At 52.1% G+C, this 16,920-nt stretch overlaps 2 protein-coding genes across 5 annotated transcripts in view; both read right to left on the reverse strand.

The window, feature by feature from the left end:
- The window catches only part of FBXL18 (F-box and leucine rich repeat protein 18), a 63,002-nt gene extending 58,446 nt beyond the window's left edge, over window positions 1–4,556 (reverse strand). For 3 of the 4 annotated variants that reach the window (XM_037007942.2, XM_037007952.2, XM_017664201.3), the window contains exon 1: window positions 4,410–4,556. In XM_037007942.2, the coding sequence (XP_036863837.1) occupies window positions 4,410–4,427 (18 nt within the window). In that variant the 5' untranslated portion in view covers window positions 4,428–4,556. Of the gene's footprint in view, window positions 1–250; window positions 423–4,409 lie in introns of all 4 variants that reach the window. The other variant, XM_037007932.2, reaches the window with a different exon arrangement.
- A 6,701-nt stretch (window positions 4,557–11,257) lies between these two features.
- Window positions 11,258–14,527, reverse strand: ACTB (actin beta). Its single transcript, XM_017664185.3, has 6 exons — window positions 14,380–14,527; window positions 13,604–13,732; window positions 13,238–13,477; window positions 12,380–12,818; window positions 12,108–12,289; window positions 11,258–11,977 (listed from the first exon to the last, which is right to left on the reverse strand). The coding sequence occupies exons 2-6, from the start codon at window positions 13,724–13,726 to the stop codon at window positions 11,834–11,836; spliced, it is 1,128 nt and encodes a 375-aa protein (XP_017519674.1). The 5' UTR covers window positions 13,727–13,732; window positions 14,380–14,527; the 3' UTR covers window positions 11,258–11,833.
- Between the last annotated feature and the right edge of the window lie 2,393 nt (window positions 14,528–16,920).

Genomic DNA, 16,920 nt, shown 5'->3' on the forward strand with positions numbered 1-16,920 from the left:
GGACAAGAGGGAAGGGCTGGGCTTGAATCCAGCTGAGCAGGCTTAGGTTTACCCCTCCTGATCCCCACTCTGCAGTTTATCAAAGCAGGAATGTCTCCATAGGCGGTGAGAACACAAAGCAAAACACTAAAAATACCTCCAGCATCATACAATTTCCACAGTTCCACTACTAACATGAATCTCTCTTAAAACCAGGAATTGAGCCACAGCTTCATCCAGTCTGGGCACATCCCACAGGATGTCCACTCACTGTGCTCCGACTGCTGTTCTGAGCCCAGCACCCCACCAGCTGGGACAGGCACTTGTTCGCCCTGGTCTCCCAACAGCCAGTCCAGGAAGGTAGCTGCTGGGGTGAAGTCTTTCCCTGGAACAGAAGCTTCCTGAGTCAAGGGTCCAGTGGTTTGTAGGTCTGCACGCCTTTCCTAGGGAGAAGTACAAACTGGAGAGGCAGCAGCAGGGTGGATGGCCCAAGTTTCTTCATTTGTGAAATAAAATGTGGCCCAGAGAATGCCCACCTCCACATGCACCCAAATACACTTGTACTTGTCCCCTCTGCTTCTCAGGACACTGTGTTCTCAGCCATTGGGGAAACTGAAGCAGAGTCATTCTCCATCTTAAAAACACTAGGTAAGTAGCCTGAGGTCATTGGGCAAGGGACACCTAAGGAAGGGCCTGATTAGCCGAGTGGGAAACTGGCCTGCCCTCCACCACAAAAGAAATGGGCGAAGGGGCTTCTGGAGCTTCTGGGGAGGTCCCGCGGGACACTTCCTGGAGACTCTAGAAATTCCAACTCAGAGGTTGAGGAGAGGCCAGGTGATTTTATCAGGCACATCTGGGAACCATCAGGCTAGAACCAGATAATGACAACTTAAAAGTGGTTTGAAGAGTAGGCGTTAAAAGAATTTTACATACTTTTCAGCACGTAACATTTCGTAACTTTTAAAAGTACTGAAACAGTCAGTACCTGCCCAAAAAACATCCCCTTCTGATGTTTACCATCTGACTGTTTACCAGTCAGGGTCCCAAAGAAATCACAGGATTCACAAACGAACTGATCATGAGATGTCCGGAATACACTCTAAATAACCCAGGGGGGAGGAGGAGCAGCTGGTAGAGACAGAGATGAAACAAGACTGGTCATGTGTTAACAACTAGTAGAACTGGACAATGTGTACACAAGAGAGGTTCATCACGCCACTCTTCTGCAAATGTGTGGAATTTTACATTATAAAAATCATTTTGAATCACAGGGACATTCTGAAGGTGAAACAGAGCAGGGAAATGAGACAAGGGTCATGCAGTTGTAAAATCTAGCCTGTGAAAAAGACCCAGCTTCTTCTTTAACTTAATCTATATGTTGCTCTTTCTCTTCTTCCAGCCCCTTAATCAACTAAGTAACTTTGTAACCAGGATGAGAGAGAACCCTCCAATGGCTAAATCAAACCTATGTAGATTGGATATGTAGATGAGATCTGGATTCTCAGTCACCTAAATAATCCTATTCTTAAAACAAAACTTCAGAGTAATTATGAATCACCTGTATACATCATGTGTTATGCTGACCCCTACCCAAAAGGCCCTATGAAACCCCAAACCCTTAAAAACTCCTGAGGTTGTCTGCACTCCTCTCTTGAGTGTGTACTGTCTTACATCAAATAAACTTTCTTGTGGCATAAGCCTACATGAGCCCATTGCACTTATCTCTGAACGCTTTTCGTGATAAAGACACAACTCTCAACTTCCCCCTCTGGTGGTAAATGTCTGTCATTTTGCTACTTCATTCAGCTTTCCATTCTTGACACAATCCTTTCCTCTCTCTGTTTATTTCAGACCAGGAGGGAAGTGTAAGTTCTCGGAACATAAACTCACTCCACCCAGTGCTCCACAGCTCCCCCAAATCCTGGGGTCATAGGGGCTTAATTCCCATGCTGTGCAGATGCAAGCGGACACTGGATACCAGGTGACCCTGGCTCCAGGAGTCGGCAAGAGATCTGCCCTACACTGAGCAGGAGTTCGATGAATTCCCTTTCTTCCTGTTTTTCCTTGCTTCCTTATCTATACACTCGTCCACCCTGGTCAAGAATTCTTTCTTGATCAGAGTCAAGAATTTTCCCATGTCCAGGTTAAGGTATCACCAAGCACACAGGGAGAGACCTCCCCTGATGCAGCTGCCTGACAACAAAGGGATGCACAATTTTAAGGTTTATACTCTTTTTAGGTCTTTGCTTCTCCAGCTGGCATCTTCTCGAGTGTCCCCTGACACACAGTACTCATACCTCCAAGTCTTTGCACAAGCTGTTCCCTCCCTGAGACACGCCACAGTGCAGGGCAAACTGCTACTGGAAGATGAGCTCAAGTGCAGTGAAGCCCTCCCAGCAAGCCCCAGACACACTTAACTAACCCTCCTGCTCCTCCTCCCCAGATACCCTCCTCCCCACCAGACTCCAGCCTCACCAGATGAGAGACAAGGGTTTGTCTGCTTGCTTGCCTCCTCTTTAGCCCAGGAGTGGCTCCTGAAAAGGAGTTTTTTAATTCTCAAGAGAAAGCAGCACTGATCAAGGTGAGTCAACAACTACTGCTTCAGAATCATCTGAAGAGCCACTGAAAATGCAGAGCCCTACTATAATTAGCATTCACAATATAGGTAGGTCACGGGGAAGGCAGTACAGCACGGAGAAGACAAGTAATGGCTCTATATCATCTCACTATGCTGATGGACAGTGACTGCAATGGGGGGGGGACTTGATAATATGGGTGAATGTTGAAACTGCAATGTTGTTCATGTGAAACTTTCATAAGATTGTATACAATGATACCTTAATTAAAAAAGAAAACAACTTTAAAACAAATATACATATAACATATATATGAGTTTTGTTTTTTGTGTTTCTTTTTTTGGTAGTCTACTAAAAAAAAAAGAAAGAAAGAAAAACGCAGAGCCCTGCTCCTCGGAAACACAGCACCTGCACCTGAAAGCCAGCAAATGACTTTCTAAATCAGACCAGCCCATCTTGGAATCAGACAGTGGGTGGCTGTACAACCCTGTGAGCATATTTTTAAAAGTCACTGAATCCTACACTTTAACACTGAATTGTATGGTATGTGAACTATAACTCACATTGTTTCAGAAGGGACTTCGATCTCCACACCCATGGGAGAATCAGGCTCCCCTCTCTCCTCGCAACCCAAGAGACCCCTGCAATGCAACAAAAGCCTCAACGGCCAAGTCACCCACACGTGCTTCAAGGAACAAAGGGGTCTTGGCACCAGGATTCCTTAAGACCACGGTGTCATACTCTGACCCTGTCTCCTCCCTCAAGTACACTTGACTAACTGGAATCTGCTAGCACAGCCAGGCTAGCCCAGAACTCTTCCTCCAGGAGCTGCAGCTTTCTGGCCCTTCAATCCTACCACCAGTCTCTCCATGTGGGCCCCACACCCTCCTCAATCAAGGGCCACTCTGAGTCAAACTCACTTCAAAGGAAGAGGACCTGTCAGCAAATTCCAGCCACCTTCCACATACCCACACCCCCTCCACTGAGAAGAAAACACTTGAACCTCCTATTCCTGTTCTCCAGAGCACCGGTAAATCCCAAAACTTAGGACGCATACTCAAGGGTATGAGTCCCAGATGGTAAATATACACACGGGTGCACACAAGTACACACAGAGGTAGGCAGGAGGCAACAAAAGGGAAGACAATACAGTCACAATTCCAAACCCCCACAACCTGGTATGCAGATAAAATACCTTGCACCACATCAGAGTCTCAGACCCAGCTCTGGGGGCACTGAGGAAGGAAGTGGTGGGTAAGTCCTAAGTACCCCCAGGTGAAAAGGCTTTTCCTCCATCATCCCCCAAGTCACACAACAAGCAGGCGCAGAGAAAAGTGGACTGGAATTGAGTCATCAGAGATAGAGGATGGAGTGTGAACCGGGCAAGGAGGGAAAGGCCTGAGCTCCAGGAGCTGAGCCAAAGCTCAGGGGCATGAGAAAAGGGCCTGACAGGCCCAGAGGGGCCTAGAAACGGGGGAGAGAGACGAAGAGGAACTCTGGCGATCAGAAATGAGGGGTTGGGAAAAGTGATGGAAAATTTAAAGGGGAGAAAGCTTGTCCCTTCGGGAACAGGGTGAGGCCTGGAGGGTGGGGTGGGACAAGGATAGGGCAAGGCTAGGGCCTGGATGGGAAGGCCGAAGCTGAGGCCAGGGTCGGGACAGGAAGGGGCCAGACGGGGTAGGGGTAGGGAACGGGATCAGGGTGGAAAGCACAGAGCCAGGCCAAGTCGGGAAGGAAGGAGCGGATACGGGGCGGGATGGAAAGGACGAAGGAAGACCGGGGTCGGTACAGCAAGGGCCAAATGGGGCCGAGGCCGTCGAGCAGGAAGAACAGCGAGCAGAAGCACCGCCATACCTCTCCGGAGCTGGCCATGTCGAGGACAGGCAAAGCCGCGGCCGCCGTGGCCGCAGGCCCGAAACCTCCCGCCTGCTGCGCCAGGGATGCTCAAAGCCGGCGCGTCCGCTGCTCTACAGAGACCCGGGCAGGGGGCGGGGCCGCGCTCACTTCCGGCGCTTGCCTTACGCACTTCCGCTAGCCTTTCTGCGGCCGTCCGCGGCCGCCATGTTGGGTGCGACGACTCCAGGGTCCGGTTCGCTCGCGGCGGTGGCTTGCTTTCTAGCGTGTCTCCGACTCTGTTTGCGGCGCGCTGCGGCTCTGGCCGCCTCCTGCCTGCCCAGCACTCACCTGTCCGAAATCTTGCATTTGCCTCCCCGTGCGGCAGTGTGCAAAACGGACTTGTCAGAGAGCCGGTCCCTGATCACCCTGCAGATAGTGGCATGACCTTCACAACTAAACTTGCCCGTTCTGTTGTTTTTCTCCATAGCTCTTGCACCATCTGACCTACTGTGTTTTTTTATTTTTTCCTTTTTCAGTTTTTGTCCTCCCCCTGTAAGCTGTACACAGGACAGAATTCCTAGTACCTGGAATGCTCTCTGGCATGTAGTAGGCACTGAGTATTTGCCAGGTAAATGAACGTGTGGATAACGTGCCCCACCTGTAAGCCTATGCTTCTAAAAATCAAGTCATTTACTAATAAAAGTTTCCTTGGAGAAAGCTCTGGATCACAAAGAATTGGGTTTGAATACTGGTGCTAAGTCCTGGGTGACCCTACTCATGTATGTATGTCTAATGCTGCTGTAACAAAGTACCATAAACTGGGTGGCTTAAGTAGCAGAAATTTATTCATTTTGAAGGACAAAATGGATATATTGACAGGCCATGCACCTTCCAAAGGCTTAGGGAAGGATCTCTCTGCTTCTGTCTAGCTTTTTGTGGGTGCCAGCAATGACTGCCGTCCTGTGGATTACAGCAGCATCACTCCAAATTCTGCTTCTGTCTTCATCTTCTGTGTGCATGTGTGTGTGTGTGTGAGAGAGAGAGAGAGAAAAAGAATCTGGAGAGCAGGGGGGAGGATTTGATAATATGGGTCAAGGTTGTAACCACAATGTTGCTCATGTGAAACCTTCATAAGATTGCATAACAATTATACCTTAATATATATACATATATATGTATGTATGTATATATATTACCAGGGATAGAGTTCACTTCATAGTGAGGAACAGGTCAACTCAGAAAGAGGACCTAATCCTAAAGGTGTATGTATCTGATAACAATTGCATGTATGTAAAGCAAAAGTTGATAGAACCTCTAGGAGAAACAAACATCCACAATTAAATTTGGAGATTTCAGAAAACAATAACAAATAAATAAATAAAGACACCAGTCATGTTGGATTTAGGATCCTCTTTAAGCCAATATGATCTCATCTTAACTAATGACATCTGCTAAGACCTTTTTCCAAATAAGGCCACATTCTGAGGTTCGGGGTGAAGATGAATCTCTGGGGGTCACTATTCAACCCAGTACATCAAGTTTTGCATAATGCCCTCCTGGGTCTCTGATAAGCTCCTACTGTGGATGGATCATTGAGGAGGCAGGTGCAGTTTGTGCATCAAAGACAACAGTTAAGTTGACAGTTATGTGCAATTTCCGGCATAAGGAACATGAGTGCTAGTGGGGGTCCCCTTGTTTACTAATGAGGCATCAACAGTGGAGCCCAGCTCTGACCCAGGCAAGCATCTGGGGAGTTTCACAGAGGTCAGGGTTCTCCTCCAGTCCCCTGACTCCCTGACCCAATCCTTTTTTACCCTATAATCTATAATCAGGTATGGTTTTCATTGTAGCAGATGTGTTTATCTTCTGTCCCCGCCTGAGAGGGAAGAATAAAGTGGGGGGGAATTACACTCCCTGACTTCAAGCTCCACTACAAAGCCATGGTAATCAAGTCAATTTGGTACTGGCACAAGAACAGACCTATAGACCAATGGAACAGACTAGAGAGCCCAGATATAAACCCAAGCATATATGGTCAATTAATATACGATTAAGGAGCCACGAATATACAATGGGGAAATGACAGCCTCTTCAACAGCTGCTGTTGGCAAAACTGGACAGCTACATGTAGGAGAATGAAACTGGATCACTGTCTAACCCCATACACAAAAGTAAACTCACTGGATCAAAGACCACCTGAATGTAGGTCATGAAACCATAAAACTCTTAGAAAAAAATATAGGCAAAAATCTTTTGGATATAAACATGAGCGACTTCTTCATGAACATATCTTCCCAGGCAAGGGAAACAAAAGCAAAAATGAACAAGTGGAACTGTATCAAACTAAAAAGCTTCTGTACAACAAAGGACACCATCAGTATAACAACAAGACATCCTACAGTATGGGAGAATATATTCATAAATGACATATCTGATAAGGGGTTAACATCCAAATTATATAAAGAGATCACACACCTCAACAAACAAAAAGCAAATAAGCCAATTAAAAAATGGGCAGACGAGCTGAACAGACACTTCTCCAAAGAGTAAATTTAGATGGCCAACAGGCACATGAAAAAATGCTCCACATCGCTAATCACAGAGAAATGCAAATTAAAACCACAATGAGATATCACCTCACACCAGTAAGGATGGCCAGCATCCAAAAGACAAGCAACAACAAATTTTGACAAGGATGTGGAGAAAGGGGAACCCTCCTACACTGCTTGTAGGAATGTAAATTAGTTCAACCATTGTGGAAAGCATTATGGAGGTTCCTTAAAAAACTAAAAATAGAAATACCGTTTGACCCAGAAATTCCACTCCTAGGAATTTACCCTAACAATGCAGGAACCCAGTTTCAAAAAGACATATGCACCCCTATGTTTATCACAGCACTATTTACAATAGCCAATAAATGGAAGCAACCTAAGTGTCCATCAGTAGATGAATGGATAAAGAAGATGTGGTACATATACACAATGGAATATTATTCAGCCATAAGAAGAAAACAAACCTGCCATTTGCAACAACATGGATGGAGCTAGAGGTTATTATGCTCAGTGAAATAAGCCAGGTGGAGAAAGACAAGTATCAAATGATTTCAGTCATCTGTGGAGCATAAGAACAAAGCAAAAACTGAACGAACAAAACAGCAGCAGACTCACAAAACCTAAGAATGGACTAACAGTTGCCAAAGGGAAAGGAACTGGGGACGGTGGGTGGGAAGGGAGGGAGAAGGGGAATAAGGGGCATTATGATCAGCACACATGATGTAGGGGGTGGAGCACGAGGAAGGCAGTATAGCACAGAGAAGACTAGTGACTCTACAGCATCTTAACTATGCTGATGGACAGTGACTGTAATGGGGTATGTTGTGGGGACTTGATAATAGGGAGAGTCTAATAACCATAATATAATATTGCTCATGTAATTGTACATTAATGATACCAAAATAAAATAAAACAAACAAACAAACAAAAATGCATATCTGACCTCACTCCCAAGGGTCCTCCTGCTCATCTGTGCACAAGGCCTTTGCATGTACTATCCCGTCAGGTGGCTCTCACCCCAACTCTGGCTCATTTTTCCTCTCCTCCCAATAGCCCTTCTGCAGAAAGCCTTCCCTTCCACCCTGCCAATCAGGTCACAGTCCCATCAGTTATCTTGTCACCAGCCCTCAGAGTATTGCTGGGTGATGAAGTGGCCATCAGCATGAATCCTGCCACAGCCCAATGCTGCGCAATGGTGTTTTCACCAATGGGATGTCCCCTGTGTATCCAGTGTGAGAGGCACGGGCCACACATGGCTGTTGAGCCCTTGAAACGAGGCTTGTGCAACTAGGAAGCTGAATTCTTAATGGTAATTCATTTAAATAGCCACATGTGGCCTCCCTATGAGACAGTACAGCCAGAGTGTAAAAGCTGAGAAGGTAAGGACAGCATCTCCTTATCACTGCTGTACCCCCGTCCCCAGGCATGTGTGGCTGCTGGGACTATAAGCTGAATGATGGCAGAGTGAGTGAAAGCACCAGCCCCCAGCAGGGGCCCCCCAGTGATTCTAGCCGCCAAGTCCCTGGGGTAACTGCAGACCAGAGTGTGTGTTCCTATCCCATCCTTCCCCTCTGAGCCTGTTTCCCCACAAGCAAGAGGTGACCTTGAGCAGCCTCCCCACTCTTCACTACAGGGCTGCAAGAGGAGGTGTTGGGATGAAGGGAAGGACCTGCCCCCCGCACTGCCAAGACTCCCCAGCTCTGCTGAGGGTGCAGCTTATCCAGACAGGGCTGCTTTGCAGAGGAGGGACACTGCAGTGAGAACGGTTTCAGCTCATTGAAAAGGTGACTGTCAGGTGGTCAGAGCTGCCTCACGGGGGAGCCAGCCACCTGAGAAAGTGGGAGCTTCCACCCGGGTCAGGCAAGCTGTGCAGTAGGCAGCAGGCTCGAGTTGAGATTTTCAATTTCTGTGTGTGAGTGCCAGCCTGGATGTGTACACCCTCCAAACTCTCAGCTTTCAGAGGCCTTAGGGTCACCTTCCCACATTCTCGCTCATAAGGTCAGTGACCCGGGGCCAGCTCAGTTTCCTAATGGGTGCTGCCAGAAGACAGGAAGCTGTGCAAGCTCTGGTTTAGCCTGGGTTGGGGCTCCCAGTGCCCGGCCTCTGCTCCAAACCAGGTATGGGATGGTCAGCTGCAGTCCTGGGAGGGGAGGATCAGGGCCTGAAGATGCTCAAGTTCAAGTGTCTTGGCTGCATTTCTGAAGCCTTTAGGGGAAGAAACTGTTGAGGCCCAGCCTTGGCCACCCCCCCAGGTTGTTACTGAGGCTCTCATTTCTCAGATGAGCATGTAGACAGTGATGTGACTTCCCAAGGCCACAGAGATAAGACATGTGGCCCCAACTCTGTTCCATTCTCCATCTTCAGGCCTCTGTCCCCAGTCAATCCATGTTCCTGAGACATACATGCCCACACCTCCACCTGCCCAGGTGTGTTTGGCCACCTGGGCCAACTTGGGCATCATCCCACCAACCTTCTGGGGAAGCCACCCACACGAGACTGCTGGCTCCTCCCCTCTCAGTCACCTCACACCCGTTTATGATCCCTCATTACATTTTCTGTTAAAAAGAGGCAAAACAATGACCCCTTGTTTCTTAATCTGTATTTCTCAGGTTTTTTTCAGCTTTATCAAGGTGCAGTTTGGTGAGCTGTGATGTCTACACCCATGACACCATTACCACAATTGACATCACAACCATCTCCATCTACCCGTACCCTGGATTCTACACACTCAGCCTCGGCTTTCTCATTATCACCGCCACTGTGTATTCATTTGCCTACATGTTTATTATGTTCCCATTAAGCCAGGCACCTCACCAGGGCAGGAAACATACCTGGTTCCTTCTCTACTGCACCCCAACCTGGCACAATGCCTGGCACAAATAGCAGTTGGATGGAAGGAGGGGGAGAGAAGTGGATCCTTGTTTCAAGGCTAACAGGTTCTCCAGGGCAGGGCCCATGTCCTCAGCAACCTCAGGCCCAGCATACAGGGGGCACTTTTTGCAGAAGTGGCCCAAGAAGGAAATGTGCTTGCAGCTCCCAGAGCCCAGGGCTCACCACCACCCGATGGACTGAAAGAGCTGGAACTGGCCTAGGGATAGCTCTCCCAGGCCTCCCAAATAGGATGAAGCAGGGGGTGGAGTGTCATAGAAGCATCTCAGGTACTCTGTCCTGCCACTTCCCCTGGTCCAGACAGCCCTGTGTGCGGGAACAGGGCCACTCCTGGGGAATAGCTGCACACCCCGCTGTAGTGCACCAGGTACTGAATCAGGAAAACCCACTCAGGGAAATGCAGGATCCTGTGTGCTTGTAGAAGCCATCAGGCCTTTGAACAGGCTCCTTAGCCCCCATGTACTCAAGTCACACTAAGGAGACCTGGACCCAGGCAAATCACACCCTTGCTGGGGCTCCTCTTCCTCTGCAAGCCAGGAGGCAGCTGCCAAGGTTGCTTGTGGGAGGGAGCCCTTCACACCTCTGACCTTAAGTGGTTTCTGTGCCTCACACCCTCAGGATATGGGAGAAAGGACATGGGGTGGGGGGGGTCCCATGCTCACCCACTTCCTCTCCTCCCTTTCCATTCTGGTGTCAACTGTGACTTCCAGCAAAGGGAAGGTAGACCAGGCTTGGCTTTCCCACTGAAGAGTTAACTGCAAATCCAGTCATCTGCAAAGCCAGGCACTCTGCTCAACAGGAGACTGGCTGCCTCCCCGTCAGGACCTCCAATGCACAGGAGAACACCCTCCCACCTCAAGGGAAACCCAGATCTTAGCCAAGTCTCCCCCAGGGCCAGCTAGAGCCATCTCCATCTCTGCCAGCCTGACAACCCCTTGCCCCCAGGCACTGGATGCTGCCAGGATACTGCCCTGCAGTCCAAGGGACTGCAGGCCAGAAGGTATGGCCCTCAGGGATGGATGACCATCTTATGTGGAGTGTGGCCTAGGACCGCATCCCAAGACACCAAGCTCATAAAGTAACGTTCCAAAGGCACCTCTCACAGGTGGTGCTTAAGTGCCCATCTGGTCCACGAGGAGTTAAGTACCTGAGCCACCCAGTGCCCCCACAGCCCAGACTTCCCAAAAGATCTGGACCTTTTGTAAAAGGGCAAAAAATGGTGCAATCTAGTGGCAACCTGGGGGACAGATCAAAGAGCTACACCAGGACCCTTCACTTTTACATGGAGCCTCCCCTCCCATTTCATCAGGATGAGTGGCACAACAAAGCCCTTGCATTTGCAGTAGACAACGGCTTAACACCCACCTCCTCCCACCCACCCCACCCCAAACGGATATCCAAGAGGGCCACACCAGCAGACATTGCTTCTTTAAGGTGTGCACTTTATTAAACTGGTCTCAAGTCAGTGTACAGGTAAGCCCTGGGTTGCCTCTGCACCTCCACCCACTCCAAGGGAGACCAAAAGCCTTCATACATCTTAAACTGGGGGACCAAAAATTGGGGTGGTCATGATGGCTGACCATTCAAAATAAAACAAGTATTAAGGCGAAGATTTAAAAAATTTTGGATTAATTTACACAGAAGCAATGCTACCAACCCTCCCCCTGGGTGAACTCGGGCAAGGATTGGGCCCTTCTTCAGAAGTGGGGCGGCTTTTGGGAAGGCAAGGGGGCTTCCTGTAACAATGCATCTCACGATATTTGGAATGACTTAAAAAAAAACAATGTACAATCAAAGTCCTCGGCCACGATGTAGAACTTTGGGGATACTCGCTCCAACAGACTGTTGTCACCTTCACCGTTCCAGTTTTTAAATCCTGAGTCAAGCGCCAAAAAAAAAAAAAAAGGAAAAACCAAAAAACCAAAAAAAAATAAAGCCATGCCAATCTCGTTTTCTGCGCAAATTAGGTTTCTCAAAAAAGGGTGTAACGCAACAGTCCGCCTAGAAGCATTTGCGGTGGACGATGGAGGGGCCGGACTCGTCATACTCCTGCTTGCTGATCCACATCTGCTGGAAGGTGGACAGCGAGGCCAGGATGGAGCCGCCGATCCACACAGAGTACTTGCGCTCAGGGGGAGCAATGATCTGGGGAGGGAAGGGGACAATCAGCACAAAGGTCCTGGACCTTAGGAGCCCACAGCATCGAGACCACACCAGGTTACCTGCCTCGCATGGCCCATCCCCACACCAAGGCCACCAGGCTTGGTGGACTCACCTTGATCTTCATCGTACTGGGAGCCAGGGCGGTGATCTCCTTCTGCATCCTGTCAGCAATGCCTGGGTACATGGTGGTCCCACCGGACAACACTGTGTTGGCGTAGAGGTCCTTACGGATGTCAACGTCACACTTCATAATGGAGTTGAAGGTAGTTTCATGGATGCCACAGGACTCCATGCCTGGAGGCAAAGGAAAACCAGGCTTAGCTTCCAGCATGGCCTTCACAAGGTCCTTAAGTAGGGTGGGGCCAGACAGGCCCCCTTACTCACCCAGGAAGGAGGGCTGGAAGAGTGCCTCCGGGCAGCGGAACCGCTCATTGCCAATGGTGATGACCTGCCCATCGGGCAGCTCGTAGCTCTTCTCCAGGGAGGACGATGATGCAGCGGTGGCCATCTCCTGCTCGAAGTCCAGGGCAACGTAGCACAGCTTCTCCTTGATGTCCCTCACAATCTCCCGCTCAGCTGTGGTGGTGAAGCTATAGCCGCGCTCCGTGAGGATCTTCATGAGGTAGTCAGTCAGGTCCCGGCCAGCCAGGTCCAGACGCAGGATGGCGTGGGGCAGGGCATAACCTTCGTAGATGGGCACAGTGTGGGTGACCCCGTCCCCGGAGTCCATCACAATGCCAGTGGTGCGGCCAGAGGCGTACAAGGACAGCACAGCCTGGATGGCAACGTACATGGCTGGGGTGTTGAAGGTCTCGAACATGATCTGTGGGGAGATATGGGCTGTCACACTTGGGAAAACAGAAGAGCAGTCAGCCAGACCAGGTACATGCAGAGTGCAAGGAACATGGCTAAGTGTGCTGGGGATCCACTTCAGACCTACTGTGCACCTACTGAATACACACTCCAAGTCCATTTACACCAGTCCCATTGGCTTCATCACACAAGCCAGTGTTAGTACCTAACACCCACAACACTACGTTTTCAACACCTAGTCAGAAAAGCAAACACAGGAAAGATTCCGTCTGGAAAAAGCATTTAGAACCTGCAGAGTTCCAAAGGAGACTCAGGTCAGAGAAGAAAATCCTAGGAGAATGGTAGAAGAAAGAACAAGTGAGGAGGGCGTGGCACAGAAGAGCATGAAAGGGAGGCATGGCTGCGGGGGAAGGCCAGTGGGCTGCTGACCTGGGTCATCTTCTCACGGTTGGCCTTAGGGTTCAGAGGGGCCTCGGTCAGCAGCACGGGGTGTTCCTCGGGGGCCACACGCAACTCATTGTAGAAAGTGTGGTGCCAGATCTTCTCCATGTCGTCCCAGTTGGTGACAATGCCATGCTCAATGGGGTACTTGAGAGTCAGGATGCCCCTCTTGCTCTGGGCCTCATCGCCCACATAAGAGTCCTTCTGGCCCATGCCCACCATTACGCCCTACGGAGGGAAAGCAAGGCGTCCTCAGAACCCGCACGGCCCCAGCGAGCCCCAACCAGTATGCAAAGGGTCCGCCCCCCAGGGTGAGGGCCCACCCGCCAGGCCAGACGCAGCCGACTCCCCTACCTGGTGCCGGGGGCGCCCCACGATGGAAGGGAAGACGGCCCGGGGAGCGTCGTCGCCCGCGAAACCAGCCTTGCACATGCCGGAGCCATTGTCGACCACGAGGGCAGCGATATCGTCATCCATGGCGAGCTGCGGGGACCGCGGGCCGTAAGCCGGACCGGGTGGGGCCGCCCCCGCCCAGCCCACTTCCGGCGGGCCACCAGGGGGCGCCGGCGCGCGCCCCGATTGGGGACAAAGGAAGCCCGGCCGGCCACGTTATTACCATAAAAGGCAAACGCTGGTTTGAGGCGGCCCCGTGGTGCGGCAGGAAGCCAGGCCCCCACCCCCTCCCCACTGGGTGCCGGCCCCGCCCCTAACCTGTTCAAAAAGCGCCAGCCGGCCGGGCGCGCGGCGGCCACACCCCGGGAGTAGGTGGCGCGGTAAGTGCACGCAGGAGCCCTCGCGACGCGGCGACCCCACCCCTTCCGGCTGGCCGGGCCGCGGGTCCAAGGCCGGCGCGCACGCGCACCCGATTACCGAGTCCCCAGCCCCCACCTGACCCGCGACACCGCCGCGCCCATTCAGCGGCCCAGCCGCCCGCCTGCCCTCCCGCCAACCGAGCGAGCAACCACGCTCGGACAAACCCTTAGCCGTTCCAGCCCCGACAGCAGTGGCTGGGAGCGCGCGGTGGAGGGGAGCGCAGCCTGGCCCAAGCAAGGAGTCCGGGCACTGCACGCGCCGAGACCCTGGGGTGCCGCCTGCCCGACAGGCGCGGGGCCCGACCAGCGGGGCCTTACCGGGTGGTGGTGTAACCGGCGGTAGCGGTGGAACGGCGAAGGCGAGAGGCCTGTGCTCGCGGACTGAACGCGGTCTCGACGGTGGCTGCGCGTCTCGCCGCCGGGTTTTATAGGGCGCAGCCGCGGCCGCTCGAGCCATAAAAGGCAACTTTCGGAACGCCGCACGCTGATTGGCCCTGCGCCGCTCACTCACCGGCCTCGCCGCACAGTGCAGCATTTTTTTTTTACCCCCTCTCCCCTCCTTTTGCAAAAAAAAAGAGAGAGAGAGATTGAGGAAGAGGAGGAGGGAGAGGGATTTAGCGTTGGCCAACTTGGGGTGCTAGGCCCATGGGCCTCCGTCCCCCTGGGCAGTGCCCGGTCCGGCCCGCACCCCCCACCTGCCTGTCTCTCCGGGTCCCCAATCCCGGGACACCCTCAGTGTGGATGTCACATAAGCAATGAGTAACCCGGTGGGCAACAATCAGCACGGATGAGAGGGTCCCTGGTGGGTGCGTGCTTAAGCAGCAGTTGCCGGGAAGGAGAGGTCAGGGAGTCACAACAGCCACCCACCTCCGTTGCCAACATTAGCTCAAGTGCCCAGAAAACCTGAGGATCCTCAGCTTGCTAAGTGGGGGGCGTTACTACTCAAAGAGACCTGGGGTTAAGACGTATGGTGTTGCAGGGGAATCAAGGGACTTGTAATCACTTAACAGGGTCCTCAGGACCACAGTCTGCAAGGATAGGGCACACCTCAGGGGCCAGGTTACAAGTTCCGTGTGAAGAGGGCTCAAGCCGCCACTGCTGCAAGCCTGAGGGGGAGGTGGGCTCTGTGAAGCTGAGAAGCTGTTCCATAGAACTAGGCTACCTCTCAGGACTGGCTGGTCCCATTCAGGCAAGGCCAGGCTTGGGCCTTTAGCTGGTGATCCAGGCACTGCTGGGCACAGGTGGGCAGGGCTGCCCAGCCCAGCAATGAGGCCTAGGGCCCACCATCTCTCATCTGTCATGTGTAGTCACAGCTGAACTGCTCTCCTGGACCATCTGGAGGCCACCAAGAACTAGGGAAGGACACTCAATGAGTGGAAGATGAGTTAGGGTGAGGGGGCGGGGCAGCAAGGAGAGTAGCTGAAGGCCAGCTGCCCTCAGAGATGACCCTCTCCTTGTCACCCTTTCCTGCCCTGTGTCTCTCCACCCAAGCACTAGGCAAGTCCTGGGTGCCCAGGAGTGTTCTGGGTGGTTCTCTGCTCCAAGCACTGCCAGAGCCTGCACTCAGATGGTGGCCCACAGTGATCTGTGTGTGGCAGACAGAAGACCAGGGGGCCACAGGATCTCAGAGAGGCACAGGGCTCAGCCTAAAGGAGCATGCACCTTCTCAAAGGTGTTGACAAGAACCTGAATTTTCATACGAAGGGAAACAGGAAGGGTGGTCTAGGTGGGGGCACTGGCCTATCACCACTGGTCTGTCCCTGGGTACCCTAGGCCCACCCAGGGCTTTGTAGCACATAGTGGGTGCTCACCAAGTGTGTGTTGAAACCAGCAAACAATTAGTCCATATATGGATAAGGAATCTGTGGCCTGAGAAGAGGTGGCTCGGCCCTGCCCACCATAGGAGGCTGGTGGCAGGGCACTCACCACAACCATGCGGGAAGGGTGACCATCACTCAGAGGACAACAGAGCACACAGGCTCAGAGCCACACGCTGACATTCCCAGAAAACTGGGCAGAGACTGGCCACAGCTCCCCCATCACTACCTTGGGCCAGGCAAATATTGCCAACCTGTCCACTCCCTGCCTCCCAGGGCCAGACTGCCCTGTCCCTGGCCTTGTGTCTCAGAGTCTGGCACCTAGCCAGCCACCTTGGGACCTGCCAACCCTGCAATTCGGGCTGGTGTGGGGGTGGGGAGGCCCTTTTTGTTGCCTGTCGATGAGGGCTGCTTCTAGCCATTGGCTGAGCCTGGTGAGGTGCTGGGTAGGCTGGGACCAGGGCTTCAGGACAGGAGATGAGAGACTCTGGGATGGCTCTGGACAGCTACAAGGGCTAGAGAGCAGGTCTGGTCCCTAAACAGGACCTGTGCTGTAAACCAGGGGCTGGCTGAGGGGCCGGAGTACCCAGCCCCACCTGACCTCAGGCTGGAGCGCTCCTGGCCCTCTGTCTACAGCAGCCAGTTCCTGGTGCTCTCCTATGCATGCTTCAAGGCCCATCCCAGAAGACCCGTCCTTGGGAAAGCCTTTTAGCTTCTGCAACAGACACCTCCATCCACTGAAGACCACTGCACTGGGCCGGTATTTATAACGTGGCCTCCCCTCTAGGCTCTTTGTCACATCCTCCTCCTCACACTGAACCCTTCAGGGCCCTGCCCTGTGAGTCGACAGGTGCCTGGATGTCCTCAGCCCTCAGAAAGGACCCTGGGGACGAAGGACCCCTGGGAGGGGGCTGGGCTGCAAGCCTGGTTGGGAGAGGAAGACGACTCGAAGAGAGAAAACGAGCAGGAAGAAAAGAGGAAGTGGAGAGGCCAGAGGAAGGGGGAGGAGCCTTGCGGGAGAGGAAGTGAACAGGTTCTTCGC

This window comes from Manis javanica, chromosome 10, assembly GCF_040802235.1.
Source record: "Manis javanica isolate MJ-LG chromosome 10, MJ_LKY, whole genome shotgun sequence".
Taxonomy (NCBI): Eukaryota; Metazoa; Chordata; class Mammalia; order Pholidota; family Manidae; genus Manis; species Manis javanica.

Excerpts from the sequence above, each read along its gene's own strand:
- ACTB (XM_017664185.3), bottom strand. The coding sequence starts at position 13,726 with ATGGATGACGATATCGCTGCCCTCGTGGTCGACAATGGCTCCGGCATG. Across the intron at positions 13,478-13,603 it reads TGGGGCGCCCCCGGCACCAG|GGCGTAATGGTGGGCATGGG; the intron begins GTAGGGGAGTCG and ends TTCCCTCCGTAG. Across the intron at positions 11,978-12,107 it reads CCAGTACGATGAAGATCAAG|ATCATTGCTCCCCCTGAGCG; the intron begins GTGAGTCCACCA and ends TTCCCTCCCCAG.